This window comes from Physeter macrocephalus, chromosome 5, assembly GCF_002837175.3.
Source record: "Physeter macrocephalus isolate SW-GA chromosome 5, ASM283717v5, whole genome shotgun sequence".
Classification (NCBI taxonomy): Eukaryota; Metazoa; Chordata; class Mammalia; order Artiodactyla; family Physeteridae; genus Physeter; species Physeter macrocephalus.
In genome coordinates this window covers 28,156,939-28,179,084 of record NC_041218.1, presented here as the reverse complement: position 1 = coordinate 28,179,084, position 22,146 = coordinate 28,156,939, and the positions used below count along the sequence as shown (strand labels likewise).

The window sequence follows — 22,146 nt, the reverse complement described above, 5'->3', positions numbered from 1 at the left end:
TTTCATTCTTGAAACACAGACTTTCTAGATGTACAATTTTAGGTTGATAGCTCTTTGTTTTAGCACTTGGAGATTCTTCACTGTTTCCAATTGTTCTTGCGAAGGTAGCCTTAGTCTAATTATAGTTTCTTGTATGTAGTCTTTCTTCTCTCTCTCTCTTTATTACCTTTTCTTTCTTTTGAGTGTTCTACTATTTCACTCTCATGTAGGTGAGGGCAAATTTCCCTTTTAAAAATCCTGCTTTGGATTCATTATGCTTCCTGAAAATCTTGATTGGTTTTTTTCACTAATACTGGAAAATTGTTACCCATTGTATCTTCAATGATTGTGTATCCCTCATTCTTTTTACTATATACTCTTGGAATTCTGATTAAATATATGCTACATTTCTCATTCTAGCTTACATTTTTCTTAACTTCCCCTTCAGAGTTCTATCTCTGTGTTGTATTCTAAATAATTTTTTAAATGTGTCTTCAAGTTCACACACTTTCTTTTCCAGTTTGTATAGTGCTATTTCACCTATTCATTAAGTTTTAAATTTAAATCATTATACTTTTTCTACTTAAAATTTCTATTTGACACCTTTTCATATCTTTTTTTAACACCTTTATTAGAGTATAATTGCTGTACAATGGTGTGTTAGTTTCTGCTTTATAACAAAGTGAATCAGCTATACATATACATATATCCCCATATCTCCTCCCTCTTGCGTCTCCTTCCCACCCTCCCTATCCTTTTCATATCTTTCTGGTCACTTTTCAGGGTCTCTATTTCCTCACTGTATTTGTTTTCTATTGTTGCCATAACAAACTACCACAATATTTAGCTCTGTAGATTAGCAGATTTGTCCAATGCAAGTCTCACTGGACTAAAATCAAGGTGCCTGCAGGGTTGCATTCCTTATTGGAGGCTCTTGAGGACAATCTATTTCTAGGCTTATGTTGTTGGCTGAATTCAGTTCCATGCAGCTGTAGGACTGAGGCCTCTGTTTCCTTGCTGGGTTTCAACCAGGGTCATTCTCAGTTTCTAAAGGCTGCCTGCATTCTCTGGCTTGTGACCCTTTTCACCATCAAACCTAGCAACACTGGGGGGTCCAGTTCTCATGTTTCAAATCTCTCTGACTTCCCATTCTGTCTGATCTCACCCACCTGACGTTTCTGCCTTTCTCTTCTGCTTTTAAGAGCTCGTATAATCACATTGGTTCCACCTGAATAATCCAGGATAATCTCCCTATTTTAAAGTCATCTGATTAATAATCTTAACTACATCTGCAAAAGCCCCTCATAGTTATCTAGATTAGTGTTTGATTGAATAATTAGGAGACAGAAATCTTAGGAGGACATTTTTAGAATTCTGCCTGCCATCCTTATTATGTATTTCCAACTCTTTTATATTTTCTAACATTATGAGTCTTCACTTTATATTCTTTATTTAATAATTAGAATATCTGTTGTCTTTGCACTTTGGATTTTATTTCTTTATGTTGTCTCTTGCACAAAATGCTTTATGTCTTGGCAGAATTTATGGGCTTTGATTATAATCTTAGAAATTCTTTGAGCCCCAACTTGAAGAAAGTGTTCCTTTTTTTTGGCCAGGTAGTTGGAGATATTATCAGCCTAGGACTGTTTTAAAATTATGTTTCAGATTGAGGTCCCTACACACACTGATATTGAGACTTTAGGCCCCAAACCTGCATGGTTATGAATTTTCAAAGGAGATTTTACCCCTCCACCAAGTGCATAGGCCAAAATATGAAAATTCCCTTGATATTTCCCTCCACGAGGTGGGTTTTTTTTTTTTTTTTTTTCTCATTTTCACTGAGAGTATAGCCCTTGGAGATCCTAACTCTATGTAATTTTCCATTCAACCCCTAACTTGCTTGGGTCCTAGCCTGGTCTCCCATCCCTCGTACCCTGTGTACTTATTAAAAGAAAATTTCGATATCTCTAGGGACTAGCAGTTTTTATCTTCAGTCCTTGCTTAAGTCTCTGGACATTTGCCGGTCCTTCTATATATTTCTCTTCTTATGGACTTCTATTTTTTTTTTTTTTTGCCTGCATGGTAATGTATGTTATACAATATTTATTATTATTTGGCCTTAAGAAGATCTCCCCCACCTCTAGCCTCCAATGTCTATACCACCATACTGTCATTAAGAAAAGCCCTTTTATTTCTTTTTTCAAACCCCACATCTTTTTGTTCCTAAACAAATGAAGGTCCTCATGTTTGGAAAACCTTTTAATTTTTACTTTATTTATGTGCTGTTTTTACTGTTTACTCCTGGACTAATCTGATCTTACTCTGCACTGGGGACATTCCCAGTGCATTCCCAAAACTTACCTAGTAAATTGTTATTTTGACTAAAATACTTCGTCTGGGAATAACATGGCTGATGCTGCCCTGGGGTAACAATTTAAACTATTTTTATTTTTATATTACATTACAGTAATAAAACTGAATGTTTGTTTGGGTGTACTTTTTTATTTCTAGTACAATCCTCTCCCTCCTGAAAATAAAAATATTTAATTGGGAAAAATCCACACACAAGTAAAGATAATAATCATTCAATAACTAAACCAAGAAAACTTTGGAACAAAAGTGTCATCACAAAGATTCTTATCAAATATTTAGCCATGGCAAAGATATAATAAAATATCTAATAATAAACTTTGACATATAATAATAGGTAGTACACATGTCCAGACACAATTAACGTGTCACGATATTGTTTTATCAAATTTTGCTAATAAATTTCGTTAGTAATACTGGCTAAAAGTGTACCTTCCCACCTCCCAGGCTGAAAAAGGAGAGAACAAAGCCTTGGAGACCAGGTAGGGTGAAACAGTGCACACAATTGAAAGGAAGGAAATCTGAATTCTAGAGGTGCTGACATGTACAGTGGCAGTTGTGGTGAGTGAAGGATACACATATGCTGCGGAGCCCTCTAAGCACTTGCCAGGAACAGACAGTAAATAGGCACTTAGTGAAATTGCTCCTATTATCTAGACAAGATCCAACCCTAAGCAAGATACGGGGATTTAAAGTGACAAAGACTTCTAGTTAACTTCTAAGTGAGGCTCAGTATAAGAACAAAAACACTGTCTACCCTAGAGTGGGAAGACAAAGATTTGTCTGATCATCTGTTTAGGCTGTCTTATGGAAACTTTCAAAGACAGTATGTACCTCTCAAACTAAAAGAGCTTGAGAACTTTGATGTAAATGGGACAAATGTGAAATGGATGAGTTAAGTCATTTTTGATATATCAACTAAACATAAAGATGTAACAAGAGAACCATATGGCTCACTTAAACAAATTTTAACGAAGTATCATTTTTCCTGCACTCAGCTGGCAGCTGTGGGAAGTAATTCTGTTATAATGATTCAAGCTGAAACGTTTATATTATTTTCTTGAGAGCAAAACTTACTATAATTTGAAAAGTCATTTCATTTTTTCATAATGAAAATATATTCATCATATAATATAATTCAGCACTGATAAATTGAATGACTAGAAAAAAGCAGAAATGTAATAAATACTATGGATCATAAACAAATGTGTAATATATGATAGGGAAGGGAACAAGTGAATAGGGTGAACATAGGTGATATACACAAAGCAGCAATATTATATTGTCAGGCTTAAATAGACACATTTTTTTCCTTGAAAAAGTGGTTAATTTTGCATTGAGTAATTAATAAACAGACATAATAAACATGGGCTATCTATTATATATAATTTTTTAAAGAATGTATAACTTAAAAAAACCCTCTTTACCATATTTAATTTTCAAGAATAACTTTATAAATAATGTAATTTGCACGAAAAAACCAAACCAGGTCTGATGAGCTCTATGAAAATTAGAGCTATTAAAGGTGTTTTTTAACCTTGTCTTCCATTTTATTTTTAGCATGAGAATTGCTCTGTTTTAACTTCTCCATATTTGCCTAACTGTACACATTTTTTTGTCTTTGTCAATTTTTTCCCTTTAGTCTAATTTTGGAATGCCAGTAGACCTTACAGTTTAACATCCTGAATGCTAGGAGACTGTTTTCTTCCTACTTTTGTTTGAATGTTCAGTTCTTTTTTCTTTTTGGTTTGCACATAAATAATTTATGTTTTTCTTTTGCAAATATATCAACAGTTTCAATTTTTTATTCTTTATTTTTCCTCTGGTATTCCATTTCAATGTTGATGCAATGGAGTTACATGACTTTTTTCTGTATCTGCCTACACAGTGATAATTCATTTAAATTTCGGAATTTCTTGTTTTTATATATGACATTATGTAGTTCTGAAATAAAATAAACATTTAAGCAAAACTTATAAAAACCCACAAATGTGTTAATAATTTTATACTGTTTAGCTTTCTTTCCTAACTATACCATGCTAATAGTGCAAGTCATAGCAAGCCTTACCCATAGCTCTACAAAGTGCTTTCTCAGTGCATCAGGATCATAAAAGTATGAATTATATGATCAATACTTTAACCATAGGGTCAAATAGAAATTAATCCTTATCTATTTTCTGTTGTTTAGTGGATTCAGCTATAATTTTCAACTACTACTTAACTTTCAATTTTTATACTACATGGATATTTCAAGAGTAATCTGATTGGAATATTTTTTAAATGAGGGAATGCATATTTTATTTAGATTAAACTTTTTTTTGCACCACCAGATGACCACAGCTTTGATTTTTCAGAAAATTCCCTTGGACAACACTACAGAAATGATTTATACAAGTAGCTAATTAACTTGTATATTTTATTTTCTATTTCTACCTTCATGGAAAGTTTCTGAAATAACAAATTGACATTTGAAATGTTACACTGAACCCAAAGTGTAAGATGAAGCAAATGACCTAATCTCTTGAAGGTCAAGTTATAAATTATTCTTATGATGAAGCAGGCTGCATATGGTCCATGAGCAAAATCTCAACTGAGGGCTTCTTCATGAAGGCACATAGATGGTCTTGGTTGCACCTCAAAGCAGGTTTGGGGTGTTTTACAGCAGCTACACCAGGACTAATTTAAGTGTCATCAGTTTTCTAGAGCCAGATTTTGTAGTGAATTCTTAGTGGTTCCCAAAACCCACCACAGGATAGTCAGAGCATTCATGCTTGTCATGGCATGGTCTCATTACTAACTGCAGGAGCCCAGGAAGGGTAAGTGTGGAGGTCAAACATGGGTGCAATCCAGGTAAACATGCCAAGCATCACCACAGCAACACCCACAATATTAACGCCAAGTCCAGCTTTAACCTTGAATACGAAAGAGCATGAATGTCAGTCTCAAAAACAAACAAACAAAAAAACCCAAAAACAACCTATGGGAGAATTGGAATACTGTTGAAGAAGGCATATGTCAGATTTACATGCATCCTAAATGATTAGTGTCAATGACTGGTTTCATAAGACAAGGGGTCCTTCCATTCATGTCAAAAAAGAATCTATTCCCAACTAAATGCCGTTTAGGGGGAGAGTCTCAGAGAGGTTCCTCTTAGGAATATACTGAAGTCATTCTGATTAGAGAAAAATCCCTTTAAAAATCTGCCATTTCATGTCAAATCAGGATTTGAGTTTTGCGGTTTTGCATTTCAGTGAATATAAGGTTCAGGTCACTATATGAAAACTGAATCCTTCATATTCACTCCATATTATTTTTAGTTTAGCCTTCAGTATTCTCTTATTGAGATTTAATACCTCTTCTATTCATCTTTCTTAGCGTTCCCATTTTTCTAGGTCTGAGGTCATTATTCTAGTGCACTAAACAATCTCAAATTGCTTTCTAGCTATTAAGACAGAGGTTGGCAAACTACTGCCCATAAACTGTTTTTGTAAAGAAAGTTTTGCGGGACCACATTTCTGCCCATTTGTTTACATGTTGTTGTTGGCTGCTTTCATGATTCAGTAGTTGTGACAGAGACCATATAGCCCACAGAGTCTCAAATATTTACTCTCTGGCTCTTTACAGAGAAAACTTGCTTATCTCTGCATTCTCTGTATTAAAACATGGAGCCCCAAGGCAAAATAAACATTATAGAGGCCTCCTGTTCTGTCCATGCAAGCCTCTCATTTATTTTAGAATCCTGTTTTTTTTTTAACATTCACATACCTAGCACTCTGTTTATATTGTATATTATGCTCATTTTCTTTACCCAAAGGAGATTATACGACTTCTGCATAGAGGCATTTCCAGAATTTTTACATTACAGGGGTTTAGGGACAGCAATCTGTCTGGAAGAAAAGAACCTGGGGCTTAACTTGGAACTGCATTTGCACAGCAAACTCACTGAATTGCCTTTAGTTATAGTCTTGCTTGGTTTGTTTTGGAAGCTGGTGATCAAGATTGAGAGAAGAGCAGGATATTCTCAAGCTAGTCCTTCTCTACCACTACTTTTGTAATTGGCAAAATGTACACGTTTTGTCACTTAAATTTTCTATTATTACTTGTGCTAATTTCATTTCATTTCACTTCATTTCATTTCATTTTATTTCAGGTGCCACTATTAGAGTCAGAACAAGAAAGATGACTTTTCATCAGTCAAGCACTGAGCCCAACATCTTATTCAGAGCAAATGTCAGTTCTGTAAATATTCATGATAGTAAACCACAGTGCTTGATTGCTGAATTTCATTAACCCTCTTTCCTCCTTTTGCCTAGGTCAAGTTGGGTCCTGATCTTGACATGTAAGCTTAAGCCATTGTGTTGAGCATATTCTTTGCTCTCTTCCTCTGCCAGCATATTACTGATGCATTCAATATCTCTGTATTTGTGACTATAAATATTAATGGCATGTTTGCTTCTGGTTATCACTCTTAAAAACAATTCTATGGCCAGTATCACTCTTTAAAACAATTCTATGGCCAGTCATGCGCTCACCTTCAGAAGTAGTACCCAGGCTATGCATTTCCTAGCAGTTGACTAGCATATAAAAGGATAGACAACCCAAGATATCACAAAATAATGTCTGTTGGTCTTGATAGCCTTCTTTCAGCTCACTCACCATGTCAATAACTTTTAGATGGCCATATGAAAAAACAATAGCATTGGGTGGATTTGCTACTGGTAGGAGGAATGCAAATGAAGTACACAGAGTAGAAGGTAACAAAATAAAAAGAGGGTTGACTTGAATGGCTTCAGCCTGTTGGAAAAGATAAAAAGGAGTCTAAGTAAAATTTTGAGATAGGCATCAAAATGAGCAAAATTATTATAATAAACTTTCCCAGAAGCAGATTGAAATATAAAGACATAAAGTTATATATACATAAATGCAGTTATAACTGGAAGAATATTTTTTAGAAAACGTATCTTCCTCTTATCATTGTTTATATGGTGATTGGCGTCCATTTAAGCATTATATCTCAGTTCATTTAGAAAATAAAGTATCATTTATTCCAGAAACAAAATTAAAACAGCAGCTGTTTATTACTGATCTAGTGCTAAGTACTGTGCTAAGTGTATATATATATATATGTTATATGTAAAATTTAACATATATACAATGTATAACATAATAACATATATTTATATATATAATTTAAATTTCACTACGACCTTAAAAGATCATAACTATAGTCCCAAATAGCAGATGAAGAAACGGAGGTCCATAAACGTTAAAGTAACTGATCCAAACACATAGCTGGCAAGCAGTAGAGCTTACGTAGTTCTCAGGTCCCTCTGGCTCCAAAGCTTCTCATCATTCCATTAACTTTACTACCTCTGTGACATATATAATTTAAAATTTTCTTAGGGATCATCACAGAAGAGTTACTACTATTCTTAATTTATCACATGATTTTTTAACTGTTCCATGTTGAGAAATAAAAACCAGAAAAAACCCAAAATTGTATTTTACCAACATAACCTGCCTACATTTCTTTTCTAATTTGAAGCAGCTCAAGAATGCCAACATCTGCCCCTTGAGCTGGTAGCAGAACAATCCCAGAAGGGCCATCCTTCTTCATCCAAAGTGCTTTCCTTTCACCAAACTCATCAGTCCCAATAAGAAAAACATTTTACTTGAAGCTGTTTCTTGTAATTGCCAGCTAGTAATGGAGAGGAAGAGAGACAGTCTTTCCCTCTCTCTCCTTGCAAATCTGCTTCTTACTTATCTTTTAAAATTCTTCCCTGGGCCGTAGAGAACTGCATCTAAGACATTTAAGCTTGAAGCCTGAAGTGTAAACATAGCTTTTTATTCCCTTGCAAATCACTTATATGAAGCACTTCTCAAAAATTCAAGACATCTTCTGGAGGGAGAAGTATCAGTGTTAGAGATCTAAATACTAAAGTTGCCAGGAAGCAGTGAATCCCAAAGTCTTCTAGAGCTGGAAAGGATCTAGGCTGACCCTCCCATTTATATGCAAATGAAAAATATGGGCAGAAAGAAAGTAGAGGGTTCACTTAAGATCATGCTGCTTGAACATGGAAGAAAAGAGTTCTCCTGAGTTGAGGTCTCCTAAGAAAGCATGAATGCAAATTAGGACCACTCTGTAAGTTACCTACAGGGGGACCATTCAGGACCCAAATGATTCCACACTGCAATATGAGAACACACAAAGTAGAACACTATTCTTTCAATGAATAGTGTAAATAGGATAAATGAGATACTCACCAATGGAGACAGTATTGGAAGAAGGAGGGTAATGGTAGCTGGATTGCTGGCTACCTCTGTTAAAGATGTGACGAGCAAAGAAGATATCAGAATTATTAACCAGACTGGTAATGAACCTAGAGGAGATAATTTATTTCCTATCCATTTAGATAGTCCTGACTCCTAAAAAAACAAATTTTCAATATTTAGTATTCATTAATAAGTCATTTAATCAGACATTTAAATATATTAAAAAGCATTATTTGATCTAAGAACTCAGTTTCTAAAGTATAATTTTAATCTCTCATGTTTTTCTGTGGTTTATTAGATCTAGGTGGGTTTGACATGGAAAAGTTCTCAATTATTCTCATTTTAATATACCAACATTTAATATACCAAACTTTAGGAAGTTTGAATTGTCTTCCCACATCTTTTCAATTAAATTTTATTTATATCTAATTAATATATGTGGGTATAACAAGCCACGTTGTACTATAGGGCTTTAAGAAAAGAGCAGCCTTTCTGGTCTACCTCTGTCCATATTTGTGTTCCCCAAAGGCAACAACTTTCATCCATATTAGCTATTTATAACCATGTTTATGTGTTGATAGCTATTTTACAAAATTCTACTTTTTCATATTTCTAAATTTTCAAATGTAGACATTATTTACGGATTTCCTAATACATGCATGAGAATTCAGCTTTGTAACACCTTCCACCATACACAGAACTCAGCTTTCTAACACCTTCCACCATACATATATTTCCTGTCCCCACCCCCCCATTCCCTTACACTCATATGTCAGCATTTTTGGTTAAATCAATATTTAAAGTTTGCCATTATGATTATATGGATATCATTCACAACTGAGCCACTTAGTGTACTGTGATTGCTTTCACTTTTTTGTTTTACTTTTTGTTTGTTTTTCCAGGAAATAATTTCCCTATTCTTTTGTTTGCTTAGTTTTCTAAGTATCTATCACTAATTCTCAAGTACACTCTCCATTAAAAATGGAAAACTCCTCACAAGTAGATAAAAATTTCAGGTAATTGTCCTTTTTTATTTTCCCTAATGGAGGTATCAATTTTGTAGTATTCCCTTCTCCTGCTCCATTGGGACTAGTTGCTCTTTAGATCTACTTTACTGTTATAAAGAGACTTCTCTTCACTAGCATACTATGGATTCCCTTGACCTCTCTCTGATGTGGGAATCCTTTCTTGTTAACTTCTTTGTGTTGGTGGGCCACAGGACCACATCTTCTGTAGCTTCCTATTAATTGGTGCATAGGAAGTAAATTGTTTTAGTCTCTGCATGTCTGAAAACCTCTTTCTTTTCTTTTCACATTGCTTTGATAGTTTAGCTTTTGTAGAATTTTAGACTTGAAAAAATTACCACTCCAAATAATTATTGCTCCACTTCCTGTGGCTTCCAGTTGGGTTCTTTAGAAGCCGGATAATGTTCAGATCTTGGATTCATTGTACATAATACAGAAAAATCTGCCACAGTCAAATTAATAGTCAGATGGAAGGGAAAATCCTCCATTTGTGAGATTTCAGTGAGCTGCTGCATGTGTGAATCTGTATGCTCATGACAAAGTAGGATGGACATCAGAAATGCTCTAATTACAAGCAGTATACCCTCAGATCAGAAGTTGACAGAAACATTGCCAGATGTGATAGCCAGATATTATGTATATTATTTGCAGTTCTGACTTACGTTTTTTTTTTTTTGTTTGGGGTTTTTATTTTTACTTTTTATTATTTTATTTTTATTTATTTATTTGGCCACACCGCGAGGCATGTGGGATCTTAGTTCCCTGACCAGGGATGGAACCTGTGCCCCCTGCAGTGGAAGCGCAGAGTCCCAACCACTGGACCACCAGGGAATTCCCTAGGTTTTGTTTTTTAGATGGAAAAAGGCTATTTACCATTTAAATCACATTGGCACAAATTCATCTTTAAATATATTTTAAGAATGGATTTTATCTACATTTGATTAGATACAGCTGGAAAAGATTACACCACATATTGTCCCTCATCTCTGGAAGCCATTGGGATCATATCAAAATCCTACATGAGGTGGTTTGGTACTGGGTTCTCAGTAGCTCTGTCTGTCCAGAATCTCTGAGTCCTCGGTTCCGTGAAATTTCTTGTGTTATTTTTTGGAAGTGGCCTTCTATTTCTATTTTCTTTCTTCTTTTTTACCCCTTCTCTTTCTGAAGCTATTATTGATCAGCTGTTGGATTGACACTCTAATTTTCTTATCATTTTTTAATAATATTATTTTCTCTTCATCTTTTTGTTCTATTTTCTGGAATAAGTTCAAACTTCAATTTCTTTTTTTTTTTTTTTTTTTTTGCGGTACGTGGGCCTCTCACTGCTGGGGCCTCTCCCGTTGCGGAGCACAGGCTCCGGACGCGCAGGCTCAGCGGCCATGGCTCACGGGCCCAGCCGCTCCGCGGCATGTGGGATCCTCCCGGACCGGGGCACGAACCTGTGTCCCCTGCATCGGCAGGCGGACTCTCAACCACTGCGCCACCAGGGAAGCCCCAAACTTCAATTTCTAACCCTGCTACTGAATTTAAAAATTCCTGATGTTCTGTTTCTTATTTTCAGTGGCTCTTTATTTTCTGTCTAGTCCATTAAAAAAAAATTACATTCTGATGGGGTGTTGGTGGTGGTGGGATGAATTGGGAGATTGGGATTGACATATATACACTAATATGCATAAAATAGATAACTAATAACCCTCTGTATAAAAAATTATATTAAATTAAATTTTAAAGAAAGTTTCCAGTGCATCCCCTGTGGAAATAAAATAGTCTATGTTCACAGAATTCCCCCCCCACAAAAAAAAATTACATTCTGTTTTACTTTTGTGACTTTAATGTTTCTGATATCTCTTTGAAGGGTCAATGAAAAATTTTGAAAGTTTTCTTTTATGCATTTTCCTTGTCTTTTTGGTATTCTTTTTCTTTTTGCTTATTTTTTGTTACTGGTTGTTGTATCAGAGGCTTTCCCAACTGTCTGGTGATCCTGGACTACCTATTTATGTTTAAAAGGGAGGCGATAAAATCACGATTGGAAGCTCTTTGTGTCTAAGTGAAGATTGTTGAGAGGAAGATGTTACTATAGGTGACTGAACTGTAAGCCAGTGTCTCAGTGATTCGATTTTTTACAGAGTAAATCTAAATTTTCTACCAGGGAGGAGAGAGGGCAGTTGTCTCGCTGTTCAGGACTGGAGGGAGTGTCTGGAGGCTCACACCTCCTTACACACTTTCATCGGCAGGCGGACGCGCAACCACTGCGCCACCAGGGAAGCCCCTCCTTACACACTTTTTAAACAATCTTCCATTTTAAGTGCTGGTTTTTCCTCTAGCTTTCAGTTAATCTGCTGCTTCCAATTCCTAAACTCTTCCAGAATCTTGTGGATGCATGTTTGTTTCTTTTTGGCTCTTTTTTTTTTTTTTTTTTGCAGGCCATAGATTGAATCTTTTTCTACTTCTTTACTGTACAAAGTCATTGACCCCTCATATATCTTCTTCCATCTTCTAAATTTTATCAGTATCTCTTATGTTACTGTTCCTGCCCTTTATTCTTTGTCTTTAGAGGTTGATACTTTTTTGTTGTGCTATTTCCATTTTAGTGGAGACCTGAGTCAAAGTGTTAAGTCCTCCATATTTAACTTAATAGAAAAATTTTGAGGAATGTGTGAAAATGGGAGAGGAGTTGTTCACTGATAAGATTTTGAAGGTGACTATCAGTTCGTGAGAGTTCAATCATGTTGAACCAAAATCAAGGGGCATTTAAGAGAGAGGAAATAGCAATGAGGCGAATGCTTTAGGAGCTGCAGTCTCACAGTTCCCGACTAGAAGGGTTATCTAGTTCTAGGCATTTGCCAAACTAATTACAGTTTGGAACAAAATTTTTAACAAGTAACTGTCTCCAAATCTTTGTAAAACCAGTTTCTAGTGGAATAGTTGTCCACAGCTATATTTTTGAATCTCATGGTTTCGAGCTGACCACTCAGAAATAGGGTGATTTGGGGTATCCCACAGAAACCTGATTCTTTGTGCTAGGATTTTCACAGCAGAGTCCCTCCATGGTTTTCCTCATTCTTCCAGTGAGAGAGCCTAGTGCATCAGACTAAGTCCACACCTTTTCATTTCCTTTGATTTTGCTGTTCTAGGGTCTGGCCAGTGCTTTTAAAACCACTTTGAGTGACATATTCTGGGAAGGAGAGATGAACAAATTCACGTCAATGCTAGAATTGCTGATTCTGATTTCCTCACAATTCAAATTAGCAGACCTAGGAATAGAAGTTATTTATTCTGAGAAACCTGATCTCATTACTACTGAGTTAGTAGAAAAGTGTACTTGTCTTCTATTTCTATCATTTATATTTGAACAGTCTATGAGGCAAGCCAAATCTAGACCTAAAACGACATTGTAAGGGGCACTCAGAACTGAGATAATTTCTAAGACTTTCACCTATTACTAAATTGCTGAAAACTCAGTATCCAAATATCATACAGAAGAATTGACAATAAAGTCAGAAGTAAAAACCAGTCTTCCCTTAGATTGTCAAGAGTAGAACAGAACAGATAGTTATTTGTCTTGAAAAGTATAAAAATATAACTTTTCAGAAACTGAAGGGCTTGACATGATATCTCTCTCACCATCCTTTTTACTTTGGTGACTGAATAAGGAAATGGAATGTCCATGAGTTTTGAGTGTTTCACAGAAGGCTACTAAGTCCCGAATAATTAGTTAAAGAGGAGAGGATTTTCATGGAATTTTTGGAGAAGATACTTTTCTTCTAGCAACCCTATAATGAACAGGGCAATTTCAAGGGACAGAGGCTTCCCCAGACTTCTACTTTATATCAACTGCATAGATGACAGGCCAAAGAAATAGCCAACTTTATTTCTCATGGTGGTTTTGTTTCTTCCTACAGTTAGACATATTACAGTATTAAACATGGCTATGTGAAATTCTTTCTGGACTTCATTCAATAAGCATGTATTAAGTACCTTTAATATATTTAATATGTAATAAATAATGTAGTAAAGTACTATTGTTTCTCATTCTTCTTTGGCAACATTAGGACCATGATATACTGCAGAGACATCTGAGAGCTACTTCAATTCATCATGAAATAAGGTGAAGGTATAAACAAAAAAAAATATGTACATATGATTTTTATATAAGATATTTTTCTTACTAAGATGGTCTTCTAATATTATTTCATGGATTAAGCATTCTAATTTTCTTTTTTTCTTTTGATATGCTGGGACATCATAAACAATGATGTTTTATGTTTATAAAAATTCTTGAACTCTGAACTTACCTCATCTGTGTGGTACAGTTACTGCATGGCTACTGAAATCTGCATCATTACAATGAAAGGATGAAGTCGAGCATTCCAAAAGCTTGACTGTCTTTGCGTTCTTCTTTCGAACAGTCTAGTTAATTGCTAACTATCTTAGACACAGAGTATTACCTCACAGCCATCTGCCAAGGCAAACCCTCCACCAACAAGAATGGCTATATCCCAGGGCATGAATGACTGGAATTCTTTCCAAGTAATCAGTGGAGAGTAATCAAAAGCAACTGAAAAACAAAAGTCCTACAGTTACACATTGCTTAAAATATGACAATATGACATTGCTTATTATCCTAAATAGCCATCTCACAAGAAGTTTTTAATATTCTTGTACTGTTCTTAGATAGGAAACTTGATCTGGACTTTGAGTAATTTCCACCTGGCCTAGGTAGAACATTATATTATAAAAAAAGAAAAAAATCCATAACTTGTAAAAATCCTTTCTATTTTATTATAGAATAAATTTAGATAAATAACACTGTTATATATAATACTATTCATTCATTCATTTATTCATTCATTCCACTAACATCTTTGCCTACTATGAGTCACAAGTGCATTGGGCTATACTGTCCTTTGCTATGTGAAATGTCTGTAATATGCCGTTGGTTCAACAGCATCAGTGGAACATTATAATTATTATTCACTCATATCTATTTGAATATTTTATTGTTTTTTCAGATCATGAGGAGGGTCATGATAGATTCACCAGAATTTCTGTTTAAAATAATTCGAAGTTCAGATTTAAAAATTTATGTATTATTCATGAGACCCTTAAAATGCTCATAAAGCAATAATCATAAGGATTTCTCTTGATATTTGGGTCCTGATAGCTCCATTGATTTGCTTAGAAATAACATCATCCACGAACACATTATGCCCATTTAACATTTGTGTGTAACAGGCAAGCTTCTACATGGTGAGGTTTTAAGGTTACTAATAAGTCCCCTTCCTGTCTCCTTATCCCAAACCTAAACCAAACCTACCCTCACTGTTGATGGAAATTTTGCTATTTCCTGCTCAAATTAAAGCCATATATCCTGTCAAAATGCAAACATCTCTGAATGTACCTCTCATCTAAAACTGAATATTTTATGTCTTACTTGGCATTTAAAAACCTAGTGTGAATGAGTTTCTCAGGGAGAAGAGGAGCTGAAGAATGAGAAGGGAGAGGATGGTGGGTAGGGCACGGCTCTTTCTGAGAAGGGGACTCAGCTGTGGGAGCCGGAGGAGTTAAGCCAAGCATAGCACTTGCCCCTGCAGTCCTTAGGGCTTTGATTGCAATGGTCAGAGTCCTCAGGGTCTCACAGGAATCATTGCTCTATATTACAACACCTCCTTATAACACATTTGAGATATTCTAGTCTCAAGTGAAGAACAAAAGACATGTATTTCTACACTATACTGTTTACATATATCATGTCCTGGAAATGTGACCCATTAGTCATTTATCTGTTCTGACTCAAGGAGGCAGGTGGGCCAACCCAACTGCATGACTCCCAGTTCTATCCCAGCAGATAAATAAAAAATAAAATAAATAAATAAATAAATAAATAAAGGATGAATGAAAAACCAACAAAAACCTACAACTCTGCTAGGCCATTTCCAAACAATTTTAAACCATTTTCCCATATTGACAACATATGAATCTGAATACCCAAAGTATGCTGTGCTAGTATAAAGCACAGGCATGGATGGATCCTGTGTTTAAGAAGTGTGTGTGTGCTGGCGACAGGATGGGTATCCGCACATAAACACACTTTCTTGTCCATATGTTATAAAGACAATGAATGCTCCTACTGAATGTGGTGTCTTTCAACTGTGACACTAGGTTATGGCTAAGGGTGGGGTTGATTTGCATTTTCTCCAAGGCTACTTATGAGGCTGTAAATACTCTTTCCCTTGAAACTCCTCACCTTTTTAGATCCTCAGTATTTATTACCAAGGGCTTATCTTGAAGTATGACTTCCAAGTTCTTTTTCCTACGTTTGCCAATAGTAAGATTAATTCAGATTATGACCGGGGAAGTGGGTACATGGCAGACCAAATAGTATCACCCATAGCAGAATCCTAAATAACCATGGTGCATAAGGAAATCTACTTCTAGCTTCTGCAAAGTAAGATAATCCTTCATATAAGGAGAGGATGTGTGCTGTCTGAATACGGGTTGCAGTGTATAAACAGGAGATGTAAGCCAGGGGCTGTGTCCATGTGCATTCCTTCTGTTCTACGTGTTAACTGAAACCAAGGGAATTTTGTATTTTTGCTCTTCTGTCAGATTCATTCAGAATTATAAAGAATACTCAACCAGTTTCTCCTGTAGGTATAGTTTTGGTCAGTCTCTTAGCTGGGATAAGAAAGAACAGGAGTCCTATAAGTAAGGCAACAGTTGAATCTGTAGCAAAACCGGGGTACCTGAAAAAAAGACATGTGTGTGCATTAAAAAATGCCATCAAGAATTTGTATGAACTAAGCACCAACTGATTAGCTGATAGCATACAAGTAGAAGTGGTGGTATTGGTAATTTATTCTGGATAATCTGCTCTAAAATCTATAATTCCGGGCTTCCCTGGTGGCGCAGTGGTTGGGGGTCCGCCTGCTGATGCGGGGGACGCGGGTTCGTGCCCCGGTCTGGGAGGATCCCACATGCCGCGGAGCGGTTGGGCCCACGAGCCATGGCCGCTGGGCCTGCGCGTCCGGAGCCTGTGCTCCGCAACGGGAGAGGCCACAGCAGTGAGAGGCCCACGTACCGCAAAAAACAAAACAAAACAAAAAAACAAAAAAAATCTATAATTCCCAACTAAATATGTAACTTAGTGGGACTGAAAATCTCAGATCACATTCCAGTTGTTTTCATATATATCTCCTTATTTTCAAAACCATGTATACATATGTTGATATACTAGGCCAAGAGTTCACTTTTAGGTAAAGCTGACAGATCTGGTAAATAATTTCTTTGAATTATTTCTTTAATTTTATTGGCAAAGGATTGAGGTTGAAACAATGGGCCAAATCCTGTATAACTGATTTATAAAAGGCTACTACTGAATTGTGGCACGGCATGGTTGTTTTGAGTGTCCTTTAAAACTTCTGTAAATTGTGAAAAGGAATTGATCTGTTTTTCTAAGATATAACATCTGCTTCTGTGTTTATAGGCCCTGGCCATATCATACAAATGAAATCACCCATTTAATGCTTTGCACCCTGTGAAACTCAATCAAGGATATTAATTATTAGAATGGCTTTGAGGTACTCATAAATGATCACTGAACAAACTAAGAGTTATTCAGGAACAGATGGGGTCTTAGAATCACCAGGCCATTCCAGCAAGTAAAACAGGTTCCCAGAAGCCCCAACAGTTAAGAAGTACCTGGAGACCAGATATGAATGAAACAGGCATAAATAATTAGAAGTCAGTTTAAAAGTTAGCATATTAATTAGTGAATCTTCGTATTCTGAAAAGAAGTATGTACACCCTAAAAATTACTTTGCTACCTTGTAACTCAGCAATGCATACATAGTATAGAGGCTCTTTATTCCTGTAATTTATTTGAACAATTTACATAATCAAGGAAATGCATTATTTTATTCAATCTGACAATTTTATAAAGCCGTCTGTTTTCCCCAAATACAGATTTTCTTTATTTCATTGTGGAGTAAAAAGCTGCCTTGGTGTAATTTATTCAGCAAACTTAACCCATATTTATTATTTTATTCCTTATTTCTCTTATTTCAGTTATAATTTTGGTTGAATTTTTGCCAAATCAGGTCAGGCATCATGTAATCTGATTTTGCTTTATATGAAAAGACATATTGAATTCCTTCCAGGTTCAAACAGATGGAATGAAAACATGAGGTGGTAGCTGTAAATCTAGATTTATCATTCTAGCTTTGGAAACTCTAAATGCCTCTACATTACTAACGTATTCTACAGAATATATACTTTAAATAAAACCAAGCCATAAATACAGAAATAACTGCTTCTTAAATTTATTTATTTATTTTTGGCTGTGTTGGGTCTTCGTTTCTGTGTGAGGGCTTTCTCTAGTTGCGGCGGCAGGGCCACGCCTCATCGCGGCGCACGGGCCTCTCACTATCACGGCCTCTCGTTGCAGAGCACAGGCTCCAGACGCGCAGGCTCAGTAGTTGTGGCTCACGGGCCCAGTTGCTCTGTGGCATGTGGGGTCTTCCCAGACCAGGGCTCGAACCCGTGTCCCCTGCATTAGCAGGCAGATTCTCAACCACTGTGCCACCAGTGAAGCCCAAGAAATAACTACTTTTTAAAAGACTTTTAAAACTACTATCATTTTATTTATTATTAGTTTATTTTATTTTGGTTTATTATGAGCTAAGGTTGTCTCACTGTTACAAAATATTAAGCTTATGCAAATTGTATTTGCTTTGGCAATTTATACATCTAATTGGCAATTAGATGTATATCTTCAAATCCCTTCCTCTTTCAAAGCTTTGTTTCTTTTCTTATTGTTTTCTCTCAGAATTCTAGATATCATGAGCACCTCCCCAAAGCAAGTACGCCTTGCTTTCCTGCTACAAAAAAAAAAAACATCTCCTGAATTACATTTTCCTCCCATAAGGAGCAGAAATTAGAAGCTGATTATATTGAATTTCCTATTGGGATTTCTTCCTGGTTTTTATTACCCATTGTCTGATTTCATTTGGTTTTTCCATACTGGTGTTTAGAGAAGACTCTCCCTCTCTAGAATGATAGGAGTGGGATTTTTAAAAGGAGGAAGATTTTTTCTGTTGGTCTAGGTCCTATTCCAAAATTATAAAGTTTGAATCAAATTATTAAATAATAGTTTGCTTTGAATAGCTTGCTTTGAATGATTGGATACTGCCTTGTGTTTTGACTTCTTGAGAGGAAATGTTTTTGTCCTAATGGAAATAAAAAGTTTTTAAAGCTGCAGCTGATCCTTTGAAACATGTACCACACTGTGTTGCTGCACTTGTGTGCTCACTAGGAATTGGGACGCCGACTTGGCAGCTTTAAAAAAATGTTGGCAATGCCTACATAAGCAGAAGGCTCTGATGCAAGAATTTCTTCATTCCATGTGGGCAGAGTGGATCTGACTCAAATGTTTTTGGTTTCTACCCCCACTACATGGATTGTTGCTGGGGGATGTGAGACAGGAAGTTCAAATCAGAGATCTGCTGAATTTAGGATCCAGAGGACTTCAGTGAAAGACAGATTTGGGAATGCGAATCTCAAAATCAAAGTATTTATATTGACATGTAGGATGGTCCTTAATTTAGAAAATTATGCTATAGTCTTCCCCCTCACTTCACATGACTCAGCAATGTCTGCTGGGATATTAGACACTGAGAGATAAAATTAACTCTGACCCAGCTTCTAACATTAGTTTGTAAACTCAGTCTTATTGCTTACTCAGGAATTCCTTATTTATAAAATAGGGGCAGGGATGGATTTAATAGCGAACTAATACAAAAATGGACATCAATAGAGGAAAAGACAAAATATGAACCAAATAAATAACCCTCCATAGAAATAAAAAAATGAAGCCAGCAAAAATCACAGAATATGAGTTCATATCAGGTTACTAAGAAGCTTTGAGTGGCATTGAGTTCACATAATAAACATTTATATTGCACTTCCTGTGGGGAGAAGTGCAGCAGTATTCTAATTAGCACCATTTTACAGATGGAGAAACTGAGAGGTAAGTGACTTGCCCAAAGTAAGTAGAAGAGCCAGGAATGGAACCCAAGCAGTGTGGCTCCAAGGTCTATACTCCTGACCATTTTAAAACATGGCTTTCCTGCAAATCCTATTTCTAATTTTGTAAAGATGAAAATAGCCTTGTCTGAAGGAGACTTATCTTTAGTTACAGGGTAGTTTGGTTACCTTCTTTGCTGCCTTACCCTAGATTTCATTCCTTATCTTTTTTTTTTCCTGAAAAGATAAGAATTAAAAAAATCTTTTCAATGGAAAGGAAGAAAAAAAAATCTTATACAGTTTTTCAGAGTTATAGGAACCACTTAGGAGAAAAGCTGAGTATAAAACAGGAAGGGTTGACAAACATAACATGTAATGCTTACTCTGAAAAAAGCACGGACCAACCAGACACAAACCCAGGATCTCGGCTGAACCATAGCAGGGCCATTACAATGAAGAGGACTAAAGTCACAATTTCTTGATACCTGTGGGAAAATTCCAATCCTTTCATTTATTTTTCTCAGTCAGGACATTTGTAGAAACTCCCTGAACTATTGTCAGAAGTCGTCTTAGCAGAACACTAAGCACTGTAAAAACCTGATGTATCAAGTATTTTAAGAGAATCTGCAGTTAGAAAGGGGCTTTACTCCTCTGTGGGCCTTTCAGCTTCTTGTCCTTCCACCTGGTAAGTTTTAGTTAGACAAGGTATGTATTTTATCATGTTGAGTTATATTCACAAAGGTTAGAACATTCAGGGCCCTTATCAAGTGTAATAAATACACTAAGACAATTGTGCACATATTTGCCTTTAAACAAATACTTGCCTTTAAACAAATACTTGCAGTAAAAGCAGCATCTCTCTGTGTGTTCGTTTGCTTGCTTGTGTGTGTGTGTGTGTGTGTGTGTGTGTGTATGTAACTTACCTTATTGGTCCAAGTTTTTGGTATTCTTGTTTAATAACCTCAGCACAAGCTTTTTGTTTGGCTGTTGCGGTTTTGCCACACTGTGCCATCTCCTTAAAGCTGAAAAGAATAATTAAGCCTGTTAAGCAAAGAATTCTCCCTTTATAGAAGATACTTGTGTCAAAGCGTTAGAAAATACAAATCTCCCCACTAATAACAAAAAGCTGTGCTTTTTGCCTATACCCCTATCTCCTTCTTTGAATTTCTTCTCCCCTTTTTTCTGTTTTACCCTGGTTTGCTTAATTTTCAATGCTTAACTTTCATTCCATATCTTCCATGACATCATCCACTGATCTCTTCCAAGTCCTTTTGTACCACTGGAATTTTGCCATGTACCACTCATCTCTAATTTAATACTTCATTATGTATACCTGATTGTTATATATTTTAATATATTTCTTAAGTATCTTTATTGTTAATTTTTGCACATGTATAAGTTTTATCTCACTAGTGAGGAAACAAATTATTAGAGGGCAGGGGCAGTATCATTCATGGATTTTGGGGGGGGCCAGTATCTCTAAACACTGACATACACGGTAAATACTTGATTCATTAACTCAGTACCCCTGTCAAATTTATGAGATTGTTGGTTGCTAGATCCATCAATTTTCACAAAATATGCTAAACTCCAGTTACACACTAGGGCACAAAAGTCACATACACTGAAGATGAACAGAGTTCAAACTAAGTCTATTCTCAGAACTAAAACCGATTCTATTAGTTTTTTTTTTTTGAGTTTCTTTACTCCTTATGTCCTGATAGCATCAACCAGATAATTTTCCAATTTACTTCTAATAGTAACTGTCAGTCTCTATTTCTTTTAGCTGCTTGTTTTAGTGACCCCTTTCTCCTGTGACTAATTTTCCTATCCTGAAGTCCAGGGTCTTCAAAACCTTGAACAGTTTTTTGTGAAGTGCTGCTCTAAACCTTGATTAAAAAAAAAAAAAAAAAAATCCCTCCAGAGGAAGAAACAAATGGGAAAATGGGCAGATTCTTTTGGATTATCTCTTGGAATGTATATGAGTAGCTCAGTTAGATTATATGTTGGTATAGAAAGGACTTCCGGGTATATATCTAAAGACATTGACATCTAGATCTTGAAGAGATATCTGCATTCAAATATCCATTGCAGCATTATTCACAACAGCCAAAATATGGAAACAACTCAAATGTCCATGGATGGACAAACGGATAAAGAAAAAGTGGTGGTATATACATACAATGGAATATTATTTACTTATAAAAAGGAATAAAGCACTGATACATGCTACAATGTGGATGGACCTGGAAGACATGATGCTGAATGAAATAAGTCAGACACAGAAAAACAAATACTGCATGATCTCACTTACATGTGGAATCTAAAACAGTTAAACACATAGAAGTAGAGAGTAAAATGGTCATTGCCAGGGGCTGGGGTAAGGGGAAAATGGAGAGGTGTTGTCCAAAGGGTACAAAGTTTCAGTTATGCAAAATAAGTTAGTGCTGGAGATCTCTGTACAAAATAAAGCCTA

General features: G+C 35.9%; 1 protein-coding gene across 1 annotated transcript in view; it reads right to left on the bottom strand.

Annotated features, from left to right (window-relative positions):
• Positions 1-5,123: 5,123 nt before the first annotated feature.
• The window catches only part of SLC13A1 (solute carrier family 13 member 1), a 76,964-nt gene continuing 59,941 nt past the window's right edge, over positions 5,124-22,146 (bottom strand). The window contains exons 9-15 of the mRNA XM_007130532.2: positions 20,594-20,692; positions 20,054-20,155; positions 16,287-16,393; positions 14,096-14,205; positions 8,614-8,775; positions 7,006-7,143; positions 5,124-5,261 (exon numbers count right to left, since the gene is read on the bottom strand). Of these exons, the coding sequence (XP_007130594.2) occupies positions 5,124-5,261; positions 7,006-7,143; positions 8,614-8,775; positions 14,096-14,205; positions 16,287-16,393; positions 20,054-20,155; positions 20,594-20,692 (856 nt within the window). The remainder of the gene's footprint in view (positions 5,262-7,005; positions 7,144-8,613; positions 8,776-14,095; positions 14,206-16,286; positions 16,394-20,053; positions 20,156-20,593; positions 20,693-22,146) is intronic.